Source organism: Squalius cephalus (assembly GCF_949319135.1).
Source record: "Squalius cephalus genome assembly, chromosome: 3".
NCBI classification, from domain to species: domain Eukaryota; kingdom Metazoa; phylum Chordata; class Actinopteri; order Cypriniformes; family Leuciscidae; genus Squalius; species Squalius cephalus.
The window spans coordinates 22,658,584-22,674,842 of NC_137124.1; the positions used below are offsets into that span (position 1 = coordinate 22,658,584).

At 38.7% G+C, this 16,259-nt stretch overlaps 2 protein-coding genes across 5 annotated transcripts in view; one reads left to right on the forward strand and one right to left on the reverse strand.

Moving 5' to 3' along the window:
* cd81a (CD81 molecule a) overlaps positions 1-1,554 on the reverse strand; it is a 36,820-nt gene extending 35,266 nt beyond the window's left edge. The window contains exon 1 of the mRNA XM_079866924.1: positions 997-1,554. Within this exon, the coding sequence (XP_079723050.1) occupies positions 997-1,062 (66 nt within the window). The 5' untranslated portion in view covers positions 1,063-1,554. The remainder of the gene's footprint in view (positions 1-996) is intronic.
* A 1,760-nt stretch (positions 1,555-3,314) lies between these two features.
* Positions 3,315-16,259, forward strand: part of kcnc1a (potassium voltage-gated channel, Shaw-related subfamily, member 1a) — a 40,100-nt gene continuing 27,155 nt past the window's right edge. The window contains exon 1 of one of the 4 annotated variants that reach the window (XM_079866631.1): positions 3,315-5,014. In XM_079866631.1, coding sequence (XP_079722757.1) covers positions 4,445-5,014 — 570 coding nt within the window. In that variant the 5' untranslated portion in view covers positions 3,315-4,444. The remainder of the gene's footprint in view (positions 5,015-16,259) is intronic. The other 3 variants (XM_079866629.1, XM_079866630.1, XM_079866632.1) reach the window with 3 other exon arrangements.

Below are 16,259 nucleotides of genomic sequence, written 5' to 3' on the forward strand. Positions count from 1 at the left end.
AAATTGAAAAATGTAGTTTTAGCACGTATAAACCTACTTTCTTACGTAATCATTAATGCAGTTACACAATGTTCTTATTTTTTTGGCTTAGAATTAGGCTAACCAACCAAGAGACTAAATGTAAAATGTAAATTGAGACCTGATTAAACTACCAGCCATTTTGAAAGGACAATGTGAATGCTTGACTAACAACTTAAAGAGCTGTAGATGAGACATACGTGTAGGCCTACACATGTGTGAATGATTTCCATTTAGACTGATTGGTAAGAGTAAGTTCCTAAGAGGAAACGAGTAAAAAAAAAATATATCAGAAATTAATGAAGACACAGGCAATGACTAATGTGACTATCACACATCTGCACGATGAGCAACAACTTTCAACAGAATCTGGCTGGGGGAATATTTTAGTGTCATTCACTTTCCCAGGTTCTTTTCCAAACTACAGCGAGTGGGAGGGACCAGACAACGCCAATTTATTACTGCGCTATTTTATTCCTTCAATGTGTCGCCAAGTGTGAATTGGAAACTATTAGTTAGTAGCGTAGTTTTGTGAAATTAAAAACAAGTTTGACAGGCATAATAAACATAAGACAAGTCTTTGTGGGGAGTTTTAATAGACGACAGCTGTGATGAAGTCTTGTTGTTGGACTCCTCCGCCCCATGTCCGTTATTTCGCTCTGAGGTCGAAAAAAGAGCTCCTATTAGAATAGCTTTTTACAGCGAACTGACTTTATCATTTTGTCTTAGCGGTTCTACAATGCTGTGTCTTCTACATAAAACATATGTATTTACACAAATTCATGTTCATCGAATTAGTCACAGCCTACCTGAAGTTACTCAAATTAGCGGCGCAAGTCTGCGGATTAAATTCCTATTCATAACGGAAAACATGAAGGATAAACAGTCCTCTTAATAATAATAATAATAATTAAACAAAACAATGGCGGTTTCTCAGGCCAGACACAGGAACATCGCACAGAATGAATAACCACTTACCCAGAAGATGAAATTGAAGAAGAAGAGCATGTATTTAATACATTTCGTGCAGCCTTCAACGCCCATGGTGTCGGTTTTTGAGGATTTTTTTTAAGCCGGTTAACGGTGAAGCCGCCGTTACGCAGTGCTCGCGCAGACTGAACTCCAATCTCCGTCCGTGTCTGTGTGTGTTGCTGCTGCTTGGTTTCAGACGACGTAAAAAGGGCAACACCCAGTTTCCTCCCCCTTAGAGAGTCCCCCTAAACACGGCCAAAAAACACAATAGAGACCGTACAAAAAATATTCGGTAAATAAATAAATATACTGAGTAGACACTCGTTGAAAATTCATAAGCTGTCAGATCTGGTTCATTTCTGAACATTTCGATTTTTTCTTTGTTTTGATTTCTTATTAATACAGCTCAAACGCAGTGCTCTTTTATCCTCTGATGCGTTTAAGTCACACCAATTTTAAAATCGATTTGGGATGTTAAAAATAACGATGCCCTTTGTTGAATACAAATCATACAGGCCACGGGTATAAATGGCAGATTACAGGATATTTGCGTCTCACTGACTCATCCAAAATGAGCGTATGTCTCCACCTTGTGGCGGAAAAGGAAACAGAGCTTCAGAGATTTTAAACTGAAAATTATAAATCTGGATGCACTAATCGTCACCACAGAAACTTTATGATAACCTTTTTTGTTAAGGAGCAAGACAAAGATAACTGTGTTATTTTCTCACGTAAAATTGGTAACTCTCATATAACAATTATTATAAACATAATGATAAAATTAAATAAATCATTCAAATACATTTTGAACCATATGCCCTATATTTACTTAGTATTAGTTATAGACCTACCCTACACTTATTATTGAAAGTAGAAGTGCTATAAGTGCGAACATTTTCAGCAGTTAGCAGGCAGCTGCAGCACCATGTTTTACGCATATGAAGAAAAACTTTGTGGAGACTTTACAAATAAAAAACGAAAAAAACAAAAATAAAGACCACTTTCTGCCGCTAGATGTCACTAATATTTCGATATATATTAACTGTTCACATAGTGACCAGTAGAAAAGCTGGTAAATCAAAATTAGTAAAGATATAGCCTTCAGCCTATAGGCTTAGAATAGGCTATACAGTTTTTATTATAACATTTTATTTTATTTCTTTTTATATAACGCATTGGCCTACTTTTACTTTAATTGATACAAGCAGTAGACGAATGCCACTAATGGGTTAATGGGTTTCTGACAGTGGAGGTGATGCCCATGGGACCACGCACCAAGAGCCTACTAGTGTGAGTGGACATTATCTATCCTTTGAAGCCTAATTGCTTTTCTTCTTCACCAGAACAGGAAAATTTTGGATAAATCCCATTATGTGTTTTCTGAGACGAAGCATACTGTAATCTGCCTTTAAATTGTCAGGAATGATGATTAGAAAAAGAAACAGATAACAGCAAAATATGAATTGAAAACAGACCTATAGTCATAATAAGTTAGATCAAATTATGCACTTTGTTAAAAATAATATTTCATGATTTGAAGTTTTGTTTTAATGCTTTTCAAAGATTACAAGGACTGAACGGTTATCTGACATCTGATGGACTGATATTCTGATACATATTAATAAACAGGTAGCACTTTATTTTACAGTCCTGTTCCCCATACTATATACTTATTATAGTAATTGCAATAACAGGATAATAACTAGATAATAACCCTCAACCTACCCCTAAACCTAAACCCATGTAGTTTATATTACCCAATACTTTCTTAGGTAAGTACACTCTAAGTACATGTAAGTAAATAAAGTGCAAACAAACATTCAATTTAGTGTTAGAAATTAACTTTTTTATGATCTAATTTATTTTTATTGAGTCTATGCAAGGGCATTTCCATACAACCAAACATCAAATTAACTTTAAATACAGTCTATCTGCAAATAAACAATACAGAAATGGACTTCTAAATTATTATTATAAATTAGCAATAATAATTTGTCAGTCACATTTACACATATTACAGTACATTTGGATGCAATTGTTGTTTATTTCACATTCCGTGTTTTCAGAGCAGATTTTATTTTATTTTTATTCATGAAAACACACTTCATATTAGATATACTGTACATTCAACAACAGTGAATTCAGGTATCTGACAGCTATGTAGTGTCTTCAGAAGTACTACTAAACCAATAACTTAATAATCGTAGAATAGTCAAATATTATAACAAATACAATTCTCTATATTTACCCCCAAATTGAAATATTTTGATTTCTGACCCTATATCACATATTATTTATTTTCTGGATTTTCAGTTTAGCAAATATGTTTTGTGTTAGCTGCAGTGTGTAGGCAACAGCTAGCCACACATCTCATGAAACCTGCAGACACAGGATGATGAGGGAAAGCACAGCATGGCGCAGCGCTTTTGCAAGCGTTGTCTTCTCAATTATATTGTGTGTCGTTCTGAATCGAGCTTTCCACCGTCAGAAACCATCCCAATAATATCTGATCTCGTGCACGCGTCGACTCAGCAATTGCGCATGCGCGTCGGTGGGCTCTAGAGAAGGCTCATGTTGTCTCTCCGCAGGAATGACGAGTCTCGCTCCACTCTCATCGACAGGCACGCGCGGAAAAGGAGACTGAACATATTCATATGGTGAAAATAAAGAGGATACGACCAATCACTCCCGAACAAACACCGGAGGACCTCGCCAAACTGGACATTGTGGAGTCAAAAAAAGATTTTTAAAGGACCCCTCCTCTTCCACTTCAAACCTGACGTCTCCTGTGCAAGTATAGCTTCATATCCAGTGGCAAAACATTTTCTAGATGTGATGTGATGTGATGTCTGTCGTGATTGTCAACAAACGGCTTCTGGTTGTGGGCATCTGGACATGCTTTGAAGAAAACGACTGATGTCAGATCGAAAAATCGCTTAAAATGTGACCGTTTCTGTGTAGCCTCGATCCCTCCACTTTGTCGGATTTGAGGAGTCTACTGGGAATCAGGGGAGTGCATGTGTTTCGTTTTGGAAAGAGGAGGGAAAGCGTGCGCCCTGGAGCTGTCCGTTCAGAACCACACACACACACACACACACACACGCATTACTCTGCCACCAGCGGTGCACCACAAGCCAATAGCCTCGCACCTCATCTGGACCTGATGGTGTGGAGCGCAGATTTATGACATCCTCTGCATGCATTTTGTTTGTTTAACATCCTTATTTTCTAATTTTCTCTTGGCATCTGGAGGCAATCTCTTATTCACCTGACAAGAACATTAAACGCTCATGCACCGATTTCCTGCAGATGACTTGCCTTTGCGCACCTGCTTTTCTGCGTTTATTCATCCCAGTCTCCTTTTTCAGTTGCCTATCAATTGCGCACATGTATCCTCCGGGTCTTTCGGCGTTTTAATTCCTGGCCCGGGCTCGAGATATGCCTAAAGGACGAGATGGGCCAGGGCGACGAGAAAGACCGTGTTGTGATTAACGTGGGAGGGATTCGACACCAGACCTACCGCAGCACCCTGCGCACTCTCCCCGGCACTCGTTTAGCGTGGCTCGCCGAGCCTGATGCCCACAGTCACTTTGACTATGACGCCCAGATCGACGAGTTTTTCTTTGACCGCCACCCCGGAGTTTTTGCACACATTCTCAATTATTATAGGACTGGCAAGCTGCATTGTCCCGCTGATGTTTGTGGCCCTCTTTATGAGGAAGAGTTGGCCTTCTGGGGCATCGATGAGACAGATGTGGAGCCCTGCTGCTGGATGACGTACCGGCAGCACCGGGAGGCCGAAGAAGCGCTGGACAGTTTCGGTGGAGGGCCACCTGAAATGGGGAACGATGATATGGACACAGAAGTTTTGGGTGATCCAGGGGATGGAGACGATGAACTTGAGATGACTAAACGCCTTTCCCTCGGCGACTCGCCTGATGCCAAAGGTGCAGGGTTGTGGCAACGTTGGCAGCGTCGTGTTTGGGCGCTGTTTGAAGATCCGTATTCTTCGAAATATGCAAGGGTGAGTTATGAACACACGTGGCAGCTCTGTCTTTAGCCCTGATATTCACTGTCCGTAACATATCCAAGCACGTGTTGCATTGGATAAGAATAGCCTGTCTATATTAAAGTGTTCTTGAGTTGATGTTATGAGTTAGGTCTAATTTAAAAAATAAATTAAAAATACAGTTCATTAAATATATATATATATATATATATATATATATATATATATATATATATATATATATATATATATATACACACACACTCACACAGAACAACTGTCCGGAGACTGTAATAGACTGAAAGGTGAGGGAACAGAAGGATATTTTTGAATAAATAGTTTGACGTAATCTTTTGTTATTTCTTGAAAACAAGCAGTGAAGCAAATATATAAATATTTATTAACTTTTGAAAACATTTTCCCTCCAAATCCAAGTCATTATGCTTAACCGAGTGAATAACCGACATGGAGTTAGCCATTTTGCCATGTGACAAGATCCGTGTATAGCCTATACATTTTACTTGATGTTACAGCACTTTTCATGAATTCAGAATGTTTATGTTATAGGCTAAACTATAGTAGCCTATTTTAAGACTACATTTTTCAAAAACAATTTATAAAACATGTTTAAAAAGATAATAACATGGCACACATTTGTCCTTGTTATAATTGACATTATTTGAACCACGAAATGCTTTTGTATGTCACTTCTGCTAAAGGCTGAAAGAATGCACAATGCTCAGTAGCTACTGAAACAAACGAGAGGCAACTGGTTGTCTATAGCCTATATCTGACAGTGTTTTCGATTGAATTATATTCCTTGGTTTTAATTTAGCGTTATTAGCGATAGGCTTATATCAAACCGAAGCGACTAAATTCAGTCACCCTAGGGAAAACATGTGCAGTCATTCCAGGCGTCTTGCATGTAGCCATTGATCGACAGCTCCTCTGACTGCAACACTGCTGTGCCACGCGCCGTGAGATGCCTTCCCAGCCGCGGGCGTGCTCGTGCACAAATTGATCACTCCGGGAGGACATTAAAGAGAATACATCACGAAGCAAAGGCTTTTCTTTATTTATGTGCCCATGCTGTTTTGAGATAAGACACACAAGGCCGATAACATCATTCTGATCAGGAGGTCTGAGTGACGGCACTTGAGATGCTAGATGATTTAGGGTTACATGTTGAGCATTAGTTTGGTCCTGTCAGACTTTTATAGTGGGCATTAGCTGTTGTAATGTGTACTGTATTTGCTGTAGGCTGTAGCTCAAACAGCAGGGCTCTAGCAAAGCCAAGGTCATGGTTTCAATTGCAGGGAACGCAAAAACTAATCAAATATATAAAAGAGTTTGCCAAATGTGGTCAGTCAATAGACTTTTATGCATTCTGTACATGGCAATTAATGGCCAGTCTGGTTTGGACAATTATCCGAGTGTCCTGTTTGTTTTATGCCTGATGTTTAGGATTAAATGTATCAGGACTACTGCCAAGATCTGGGTATTGTACCCTATAGGCGACGGAACGCTGATAAACGAGTTAAGGAATGTCGATGTACAGTTAGAAGTAGAGTAGATTTATGCCAGGAATCAGTCAATCAGATGAAATTATTCTGTGATTAGACAACATTGAACTTATCAAAGCGTGTTTGAAGTGTGCTATTACTAACAAGGGAGTATGCTTTTGCAACAAGAAATGTATGACCATACCGCTTGTTTGTAAATTATTTGTATTTTAATTGTTAACAATAATTCACAAAAATCTCATTTATTTGATGCTATTACAGGTTTCCATCTTAACAATTTTTCAAAATATGCAGCAAATGTATGTTTTGTTAGTTCATTTGGATGATGAAAACAGTCACCAACATATTTTTAATAATGTGGCACATAATAATATTATTTTGAATATGAATAATTTGAATATTATTAATGTCGTTTCCCGTCATTATTTGTATATTCATGTTTGTTTTTTATGATTGATGTTTGTGAAGTGCTCTGAATCAGATCTGAGCAAGTCAGCCTTATAGCATACGATCAGTGAATCAGCTATTCAGCACATCTGAATTAATAATAAAAAATGAGTCATACATCTGAATGAACTGCAGGCTTTACCCAACACACAATGGACATGCCTCAGACATTCTTTATGTTTATTGTTCCTGCACGTGTGTGGGAGCATGATATTGAGAGCGAAAGAGTGAAAGAGAGACAGAGTTGTTGTTATCTCGTTGTCATCTGGCAGATGTTTGCGCTGGTTCCCAAAGGCACCTGATATTTTTATGTCCTTGGCAGGCAAGATGCTGCATTTTACAGTGTATGTCTTGGGAATAAGTTGTCATGGCAACGGTTTCAGAGCTCTGATGAAACCGATGAAAGCTGGTCTTCCTCGTGAGATTTCAGGAAAACGCGGCAAACTTCTCTGGAGGCTTTTTGATGATGATTTGTCTATGTACATTTTTGCCCCATGTTTCTGTGTTGTATTTCATATCCGTCATTTAGAATGTTTTGTTTATCCAGTGACGAAATATAAGCTTATATATTAATAAAAGACTGGAATGAAATAAAAATCTTCAAGCACATTAGAGAAAGTGAGAGCTGTTCCCAAAGGTTTAGTTTGTAGTAGTTAATAGTAGTTTGGAGGCTAATAATGATAAACAAATTAACACAAACCTGACCACAACTTATACCACATATTATTCATACACCAGATGAATTATCATATAACAAAGGCAATTTGCTTAAAATACAGCCCATACTCAGACGTCTTCCCAGTTGGGTTATGCGATATTCCCATAATGTCCCATTCTCCCAGGAGGCCATCTAGGTCATTACATGCTCCAGTGGACCTTGCCTTGTATAACAACAGGAAAAGTGTTGGTAATTAATGCACTGGTCGATATGTGAATGCACCTGCTGAATGATTCCTGGATGAGGGAATTGGCATGTCTCCCAGACTTCCTTCTTCCTTCCAGGCTCTCCCAATGGAAGCCCCACCAATGTGGGACAGAGAATAGATGCTGGGATTTACAGCATCTAGTTATCTTGTCACACTTGTCTTGTGAGAAACAAAGCAATTCTCACTTTCCGCCACATCTGCCTGTGGTTAGTAACAACTTTTTTTAACAAAGATAAAAATAAGAGAGTATGAGCTTTTTTCATGAGCAATAATGAAATATTTATTTAGCAGATACATTTTCCAAAGTAACTTGCGTTTAAAGGTAAAACAAGCAATGAATTATTAACAGTGCTGCAATAGCAAATTTTAAAATGTGATTTGATGAGGAAAAAGCTAGTGCATTGCAGGTCTATTAACATTTAATAAAAGATTCAGGCCATAAGGGTTGTAAAAATACAGATCCAGTTAAAAGCTTATAATGGGATGTGAAAGTATAGGTGACACTAACAGCTGTTTTGGATAAACAGTAATATTTTATTTCTGATTGTACAGAATTATATATATATATATATATATATATATATATATATATATATATATAGGAAATAACTATATAAATGGAAATAACTGGAATCGGATACTGTGTCGTGCATATGGGAAATAAAGTCGCAATAAAACAGAAATAATTCTTCTGTATTGTGGCGTACGTCCAAGTGTAACGGATTATTGGGGAAAAAATGTTCTAACCATTGGTTGTTGATTGGACTTTTTAATGTGGGTGTTACTCAAAAAGGAATAGAAATGGAAGTTTGCAGTCAATTCTGGAGGGGAACTGGTTTGTAGACTAAATGATTGGAGAAGTCCTGCATATGTCAGTGAGAAGTCTTGTCAGTTTTCCTTTTGTCGCTACGTACAGAAAATCTTACATTTAAAGAAGCATGAAGACAACTCCAAGTGTCTTTTTCAGTCCTCTGTTTTGTCCTGGCTGTTATGAGTTTGTTGTCAGACTCTTGTTTCTTTACCTGCAGAGAGGGAGGATTCACACATTATCACCTTTACCTCAACACCCCGACTCCCTCCAGCCCGACCCGCTCACCCACTGTTCAGATACTGTCATAAACACAGAACAGAAAGCACTTTCCTCTCCAAACTAAATCACAACAAGACTGTCCTACCTGCCCCTTGGCAGATCTCAAACAGCCTAATTACGAAAAAAAAACAAGTTCTTAGATGCCTTGCTTTTTCTAATAGTGTCATTGAATGTACTGTATAATGTACTGTATAATACAGGTGATGGAGTTTGGATATAGAGTGTTGGGGCAAACTTACGTTTTAAACTTGAGTAGCATGAAATCTATGAAATCTTGTTTGCCATACTGACATTAGAAGGGGGGTTAATAATCCTGAAACAAATATTTCCTCAATGCTCATAGACAGGGCTCATATGTTCTTGCATGGGCCACAGATGAAAATTTAAGAGGGTCAAACACTTTCATTAGTCATTTTAGAATTCTTTTTTTTTTTTTTTTTTTTTTTACAAAAATATAAGCATTGAGGAAATATTTGTCCAAAATCTGCCCATATACAGTATGTTTGAGAATATTAATCCACAAGTAAAAATTTCCATCTTAAAAGGTTCAACTCATGAAATCAAGTGACAATAGTACTAACTAGTACTACTAGTACTTGCGTAATCATAATAATGTGCACAATCATGCACTGTGCTTTTTGGACACACATTACAAGTCAGGTATACAATCTGTTATAATAAACTGGGTGTTTTTGTTCAGGCCAGGTTACACACCCCAGCTGTGTGTGCTTTGCTGGGTGTTTGCAGACTGTGGGTACCAGGGCTCCAGAAGATTGGAGAGTGATCAGGTATAACAGGTCCCTCTATGTGTTATTTGTTGTTCGTTTATGCTGAGCCATTAAGCATGGCTGTGATTTAAATGGAAAGAGTCTTTGACTGTTGCCTGGTCCAGCTTTTAAACTGAACATGCAAGCTTCAATTGAATATCTCTGCTAGCAGTGTCTTTCATAGGACCAAAAAAAAAAAAAAAAAACTCCTTAAAATGCAATGCTGGGATCGCCTCTGATTGTAATGTTTACTGTCAGTGTTAGTTCTGCCCACCTTATTTTTAAAATAAGAATGAGTGTGGCCATTTTTAACTTGAATGTTCAAGGCTTTCGGTGTCAGCCACTTCCAGTTATTTTAGCTGTACAAAGCAGTCTGTTATGCTGCATGATGTTGCAAACTGATATTTGTTATCAGGTAATTTTAGAGTAATCATAAACGCATAGTTGCACATTTAGTTTTACAGAACTTAGATATTCTTAGTTATTTACCTATTTTGGATAATGAATCAGTCTTGCACATTCACATGAAATATCTTACTCCTGCTTTGAAAAATAAGGTGGGTAAGTGCTGGAATATTTCGAGACAGAGTAAGAAATTGGGAACATATGGTAGTGCATTTTGGTACATACACAGAAGTGGATTTATGTAATATGTATTTTTTATGTAATATAAGACAGCATGAAAAATTGAAACTGAAAGAGGTTTCCCAATCCCTGAATTCATTTTTATTTAATAGAACACTTTTCTATCTGCCTTGTGGCCACAGGCACATTTATTTCTTTTTCCTTAGAATTTATTCCCTTCTCTGTCTCCCTTAGTGAGTCATTTGTTTACATGCTCATTTTCATCATTATGGTACAGTTCAAGTTTTTCTCTTGGAGATGGTATTCAAAGACATCGGACATTAGCACCGCCAGCCATGGAATGATTAGGGGTCAAGGCTAGTGATAAGACAGACCTACCTGTTGTGAGACGTCTAACCCTTCTCTCATCCGAACCTTGGAGTGAGACTTGCACAGATTCTTGCTATATAAATGCAGAACAGAAGTCAGCCCCAGAGGAAGCCTACAGTGATTAACGTTAATTAGACTGCAGTAGCAGAGCAGAGCCCAGACCCCCTTAATTACCGGAGAGAGTGGAGAACCTTGACACAGCATGCATGGCAACCTCCGGCTCGTTCCACTGAAAATGATCTGCTGAGAAAGGGACAGAGTAAGGTAGTCCTTATCTGTAGCCAAAAGGCACATTACACACAGAAATAGCAGAGCATATACTGTAATATACAGACCCTGCTGTGCCATTCTCCCTAATTTTTAGGACACCCTTTATTTATGACTACGGTACCCCGCCCCATCGCTCCCAGTTCTGTCTATGAGCAGTAAGTAGAGCAGGACACCCTTTTAAAAAGCTGCAGGGCAGTGGCTCTAGAGACCCAGCAACTGTGAATAGCCTTGATACCATGGGCCATGAGAATTTGGTGATAGATGCTCAAACTGGGGCACCCAAATGCGAAGAGTCCTGGTTTTATGGTGGATTTTGCTCAAGGCAGGTGGAAATGCATTAAAGGAATAGTTCACCCGAAAATGAAAATTCTGTCATTAATTACTCACCCTCATGTCGTTCCAAACCCATAAGACCTTTGTTCATCTTCGGAACACAAATTAAGATTGGCTCGGGGGGGCTCCATTGACAGCTATTTAAAGGACAAGTTCGGTATTTTACACTTAAAGCCCTGTTTACAGATCGTTTCTGATGAAATAGAACGGTTAAGATTAAAATTTGGACACATGATGCTGTCCCGAGAATTTTAGGTTTCTTTCGCTCCCCCCCCCCCCCCACCTCCACAATGGTTGCATAGGTGCACTGGAACAATCCTTCCTAAAACGCATTCAACTTTTGTTTACAAAGACGTGAAACTCACCGAGTGGTCAGGGGTGTCCACTGATATGCTCACACAAAAATCGCTGCAAAAGATGCTTTCCAACAGGTGTTTTACCATTCGTTGTAAAACTGTGGACCTATTTTTCCAAACGCCTCACACCCGTACATTCTTCCGTTGAGAGCTTGAATAATAGACACTCCTACAGAAAGAATACAAACAACCTCACTTCCGTGACTTCACTTCTGTGAGCATATCAGTGAACAGTGAATTACTTAAAACAATGCACACAGTGAGAGCTTGGGGTATAAAGTAGCCTACTTGCAGGAGGGGCTGGAGAAGCGGTTTCACTGCAAGAGACGTGGCAGCTTCTCTGTGAAAAGATGCTGATACACCTTTCTTTTTAAAATGCACTCTATTAGTCAGACCACTGTTTGTTGTTCGGAGAGAGTTTCTACCTTTGTTTCTGTGACTACAGTAAACAATGAGTTAACATGATTCTTAACCCAACCTGTCCAGCAGGGGTAATTCATCTGTTTGAATATGGAAAATGAAAAGAATCAATATCACAGGTAAACATTTGTGCTGACAATGCCATTCAACAGTGCATGAACTGGTCATTGAGAATCTACCACCTGTCAGCCTCAAAGAAATGAATGCTCTAATGGCTATTGGGGGGTGGCTTATTATACATCTAGCAGAAAGGTATTTGTGTAAACAAGAGAAGATAACTGATACCTTTCGTTTTAATGGACTTTATGCTTCCTTTGGAGATTAGTCAGACCACTGTCGACCACAATGTTGTGTGCTTTATTGAGGCAGAGCCAGCTGTCTGTTTTCCACAGTCAATAAGCGTGGTTATATTTTTAACCAAAACAGTCCAGCAACAGCGTTTTATCTGAATACAGATAAGAGTGATGCTGACAAAACCATTGAACATGGACATTAATAGAGAATGTGAAGCTGATGTAACGCCGTGTTGAATTCTGGGTAACTATCTTGTTTAGACGTCATATAAGGAGGATCGTTCTACATTTCTGCTAGGTAGTTTTTGTGATTGTGAAAAATTGCGCTATTATAGGTCATTCATGCTGCATCATGAATTGCCACAGTAACTCACATCATCGTTCAGGGAGAAAACTGGACAATGTAATATGCAACTCATTCAAATGAACTTGCATGGTACTCCAAGGAACATGGCCCAAAATGAATCTTTTAGTGTTTTCATGTAGTGTTAGTGTACGATTCTCCTAGACAGAAAATGTCTATACCTGCACAGACTTTTTCACATTTACAAGCTGCATTTGCATACATTGAACTTCAGGAAGACCTTCTTTCCATTTTTCTTAAGAGTCTCATTATTATTTGAGAAACTGCTTCAAACAATTCAGTGTGTAAATTGGTTGCCTCATTGATTCAGACTGAATCATAAACCAATTCAGACCATTTCGACCTGTTCACGTAAAGAACTGATTCTGAAGTGATTCTTTCAAGAATCTGGCATTGCTCTGATTGTAAACAGACGACAGAAAAATAGGAGACACGTGCCATGCTTTAATGTTGTGCGGGAAAATATTTATCTTGTTGTAATCTCCCGTTGTGTACACTTGAGGATTGAATGTAAGAGGTCAGGCAGGGGTCCTTGTTCCTTATTAGAAACTTACGTTAATGAAGGGAATCATTATAAATAAATGTGATACTGTTTGCTAGGGGTGGGAATCTTTTAGAATCTCACGATTCAAATCAAATCCTGGGTCCCGAGGATTCATAGAAAACAAAAATTGAATCATCCATTTTCCAAACCACTGGTCCAATGTGGGTACAGCGTAATAGAGTGGTGCAGGTATGACGTCAGAACCCGGAAGTCTAATTCGCCACTGGTTCCTTTGAGATTTTCCTATGGGATTTTATTATGAGGGTTTTCCATGTATGAGTAAAATAAAGCCTGTGGTAAACATAACTTGACAATACTTTGACGTTTTGTTCTACATAACAAGCACACACACCCTAAGCTGTCTCAGTTACTTATTAAAAATGTATGTTTTTAAAAATGAACATAACTGCTTAAAAATTTGCGTTTCTGCTATGGGTGTGTGTAATTTACATTTCATTGTGTTTAACTTTAAGTTAACGTTAAATAACATAAGATACTTTTTATGAACATAAGTTACTTTTTATGAAACATGCGCAGTAGCATTCCAACACGTTTGTTATTGTTTACGTCCTTGAAATGGTCTATTGTTCGTTAACACGGCAACCGCTTGCACGTCTACATTGAACGCGCTTCTCGTGTGTAAAAAGTACGTCCTGTACACATAAGAAGCAGCAAGATCGGAAGAAAAGCTTGACGTGCAGGTAACTACATTATTTAAGGCTATTTTCTTTTTATTAAGATATTGATATAGGAACTGTTGTTGTCAAGTAAGTTTCATTCATTAAAGGCCAATTTATACTTCTGCGTCGAGTGTACGCCGTAGTGTATGTCGTAGTAGCGCACGTAGGTGGCGCCGTCGTGAGCATTTATACTTCTGCATTATGTCTGTGTTGCTCTGCAGTTACACCGCCGAAATGTTAGTTGGCGGCGGTGGGCTTTAATGTTCCACTGTGTTTAGATTCCTCGCAGCTGTTTTGGGGAACGTTGGAGGAAATCTCTCTCCACGAATTCGCTGCCATCTGGCAGTCTTTGTATTCTGCTGAAGACGAGTCATACAGATGGCTGTATTTCCGCTCCTCTTCAACCAATCGCTCGGTCACTTGGTCCATTTCCATGTTCTTCAATGAACTTTCACTGAACTTCTGAATTTAAAAATGGTGGGCGGTGCAGAAGAACATGCCGGAAATGCGTAGGAGGAAACGCAATGCTACCAAGCCGACCAATCACAGATCTTGTGACTACTCGCGTCGTTGCGATGTGTAGTTACATTTTTGAGGAGGTGCGCGTCAGGGTACGGCGAAGGGTACGCCGTATGGTACACGCCTATGTGTATGCTACACCGTACCTACTGCGCGCACCCGACGCAGAAGTATAAATTGGCCTTAATGCTTTCCCTGTAAGCATTGCATTCTCTAAACTGTCCAGGTGCTGCACTGCTCTCGCAGTTGACTGCCACTTTCTTTGTACTGACAACATCACGTTAATAACAAACATTTAGAAAATCTTTTTTTTCTTTTTTTTTTGTGAATTGCTTCGAATCGGTAGAAGATATAATCACGTCTCACATGCGAATCGATTCCACCCCTACTGTTTGCTGAGATGGACCTGTGTTTTATTCACTGAGTTGATGATTTTGCACATGGATAAATATAGGTAGGCTAGAAAGAGATGTGTGCTCAGTTGTGTTGATACGAGTTGCTCCATGAATAATCGTTTGGACAATGCTGTTGTCATTTGAGATCTAATGGTGATAACATGAACAAACACAAACATGATGAATGAAGCTATTTAACTGGTTAATTAACTGACCGACTTCATAAATCTGTTTACGGATGTTAATTTTGTACAGTGTGCTAAAGTAACTTACACAGCCTTTATTACTTCCATACCAGTAAAACCATGTCAGTAAGCTTGGATGTGAAGTGTACCTGTGCCACTAGTGACACTGAGCAGAATTGCAAGAATATTCATTCAAAAAATAAAAAAATAAATAACAAAACAAAATGTCTCAAACCCTTTCACTGCAAATACAAAAAGCATGCACATGTGAGAGATTTGAGAAGCTCCTTTCTGGCCAAAGGCAATTGAATGCATCAATCAAAGTGTTCTACATTTTTATTTTTTACATAACAAATAACATGCAGCCAGCTAATCAGGAATTACAATAAATCATGTCAAAAGCATGTTTTCTCAGACTGAGACAAATTATTTTGTGATTTTGTAGCATCCTGCTTCTGTTTGCATGCTTTTTAAACGACAAAACACATTTGCACTTAGTAGCGGTGGATTTCACTCTTCGATCAATATCCAGAGCTTTTAAAGAGATGGTGTGTCCCTGTGTACTGCACACAATGAGCAAGAACAGGCATCTTTACACATTTACAAATTCAATTCTGTAAAGACGCAATGCTGCATCTGTAGGTCTACCAAAGCAAGCATCTGACTCACTTCATGCCCTATATCAGAGGCAGCTCAATGCTATTGGTTAAGCCAGTGTTCTGTCACACCCATCAGGTCACTCAAACTAATAGATTTAAATACTGACTGATATAGAAATTTCACCTTTAACCATGTACATATCATACAGTAATGCTTCTTTCATTGTCAAGTGTCTCGTGAGCCACTCTGCTGCTAGCCATGAACACAGAAAACCCAACAAACACAGAAAACCCAACTAACCAGATGAAAGAGTGTCGATAGCACTTAAAGGTCCCATATTGCACACCTTTCTGAAGTTTTATTTTAGGTTGTGATGTCCTTAACAAAATATATTTGCGGTACAAGTACCAAAAACCATCCCAATATATTTTCACAGCTCCTTTCTCAGGAGCTCTGCCAAGAACAGGTAGATTTTGGCCTGACAAATTAATATTCATGAGCCTCTCTTCTGATTGGCCTGTTGTTTTCTGAGTGACGCACGGCCAGGCCAACCACAGGTAACTAGGGTCATGTATGCTGTAGCCTGCTGTGGCT